The sequence below is a fragment of the Eimeria tenella genome, genomic scaffold (assembly GCF_000499545.2).
Source record: "Eimeria tenella Houghton genomic scaffold, Eth_scaff1787, whole genome shotgun sequence".
Lineage (NCBI taxonomy): Eukaryota > Apicomplexa > Conoidasida > Eucoccidiorida > Eimeriidae > Eimeria > Eimeria tenella.
The window spans coordinates 1-1,383 of NW_013541617.1; the positions used below are offsets into that span (position 1 = coordinate 1).

The 1,383-nt window shown below is 62.6% G+C and overlaps 1 protein-coding gene across 1 annotated transcript in view; it reads left to right on the forward strand.

Annotated features, from left to right (window-relative positions):
• Window positions 1–942: 942 nt before the first annotated feature.
• ETH_00042925 (uncharacterized protein) overlaps window positions 943–1,383 on the forward strand; it is a gene marked incomplete at both ends in the record, with an annotated part of 549 nt that continues 108 nt past the window's right edge. Inside the window, one exon of the mRNA XM_013373840.1 lies at window positions 943–1,381. Coding sequence (XP_013229294.1) covers window positions 943–1,381 — 439 coding nt within the window. The remainder of the gene's footprint in view (window positions 1,382–1,383) is intronic.

The following is a 1,383-nucleotide window of genomic DNA, read 5'->3' on the forward strand; positions in this document are numbered from 1 at the left end:
CCTTAGGGGCCCACGGGGGCCCCCAAGAGGGCCCCCAGGGGGCCCCCAGGGGGCCCCTAGGGCCTCTAAGCAGAAACTTAGTGAGCTGCACACTGTCCTGCTTTATGTACTCGGCTGCAGCAGTGAAACAAAATGCGCAGCAGCAGCTAAACTAGCAGCAGCAGCAGCAGCAGCAGCTCTGCCAGCAGCGACAGGCAAGCAAGCAAAAAAAAACTGCAGCAGCGAAAGACGAGGCAGCGGCGCGCAGATAACGCAGCGACACAAACCCCAGAGGCTAGGAGGCAGCAGCAGCGTGCAGCCTGCAGCAACTTCAGCAGCAGCAGCAGCAGCAGCAGTAGCAGCAGCAGCAAGAGCAGCTGCTGCAGCAGCCGCACGCTGTAGAGGCCCCAACAGCAGCATGAGCAGGCACACTTTGCTCCAGTTGCAGGACGAGACGCAACTGCAGCAGCAGCAACCTGGAGTAGCTGCTGCAGTGGCATCACGAGCCACAGCTGCTACAGCAACAGCAGCAACACCAGCAGCAGCAGCTCCAGCAGCCCCAAGAGCGTCAGCAGCCTGCAAGAGTTTCTTAAATTTTTACTTAAAAGCGTTGTAAAGTGGCAGCAAAGTCTTGTAGCCACGCATGTGCTGCTGCTGCTGCTGCTGCTTGCTGCTGCTGGCCAGCAAGCCCCAGCCCGACGGCCGCAGCAGCTTCGGAGCCCCGTCGAAGTTGCTGCTGCATTTCCCCTTTTTTTGTCTTTTTTCTTTCTTTATTTTAGGGGGGAGCCGCTGGCTGCGCGTCTAAGAGAGCAGCTGCTGCTGCTGCTGCTGCTGCTGCCTGCGCCGCTCTCCCCGGTGCGCAGGAGCCCCACCCCCCTACTCTTTGCTGCCTTCCGCTGCCTTGGCTTTGGCTAGCTGGCTAGCTGGCTAGCTATTTGCCTAGCTAGCCACTCAATAGTGAGGATGTGGGGCCCGCTGGGGGTGGCCTGCAGCCTCGCGTGGGCGTTTGGCGTTGCTGCTGCGGACGCCGAGCCCCCGCAGCAGCAGCAGCTGCAGCAGCAGCAGCTGCAGCAGCAGCAGCACGGCCAGGGAAACCTGGGCGAGTGGAACACAGACGAAGAAGGGGGGGGGCCCCTAGAGGGCCCCTCCTATTCCTTCCCAGTGGACCCAGAGGATCCTTTGCCTTATCCTCGGGGGGGCCCCTTAGCAGCAGGTTTGTCTCAGCTGCAGCAGCAGCAGCAGCAGCTGCGGGGCGCAAAGACAGCAGCATTTGGCCTTCTCGCGCTGCTGGCAGCGCTCGCCGTGGGCTGCCTCCGCAGCAGCAAAGGGGAAGCAGCGCAGCAGCAGCAGCAGCAGGAGCCGGGCGCTGCGGCGCCTCCGGAGCCGCAGCCCGCCCTTCTACCG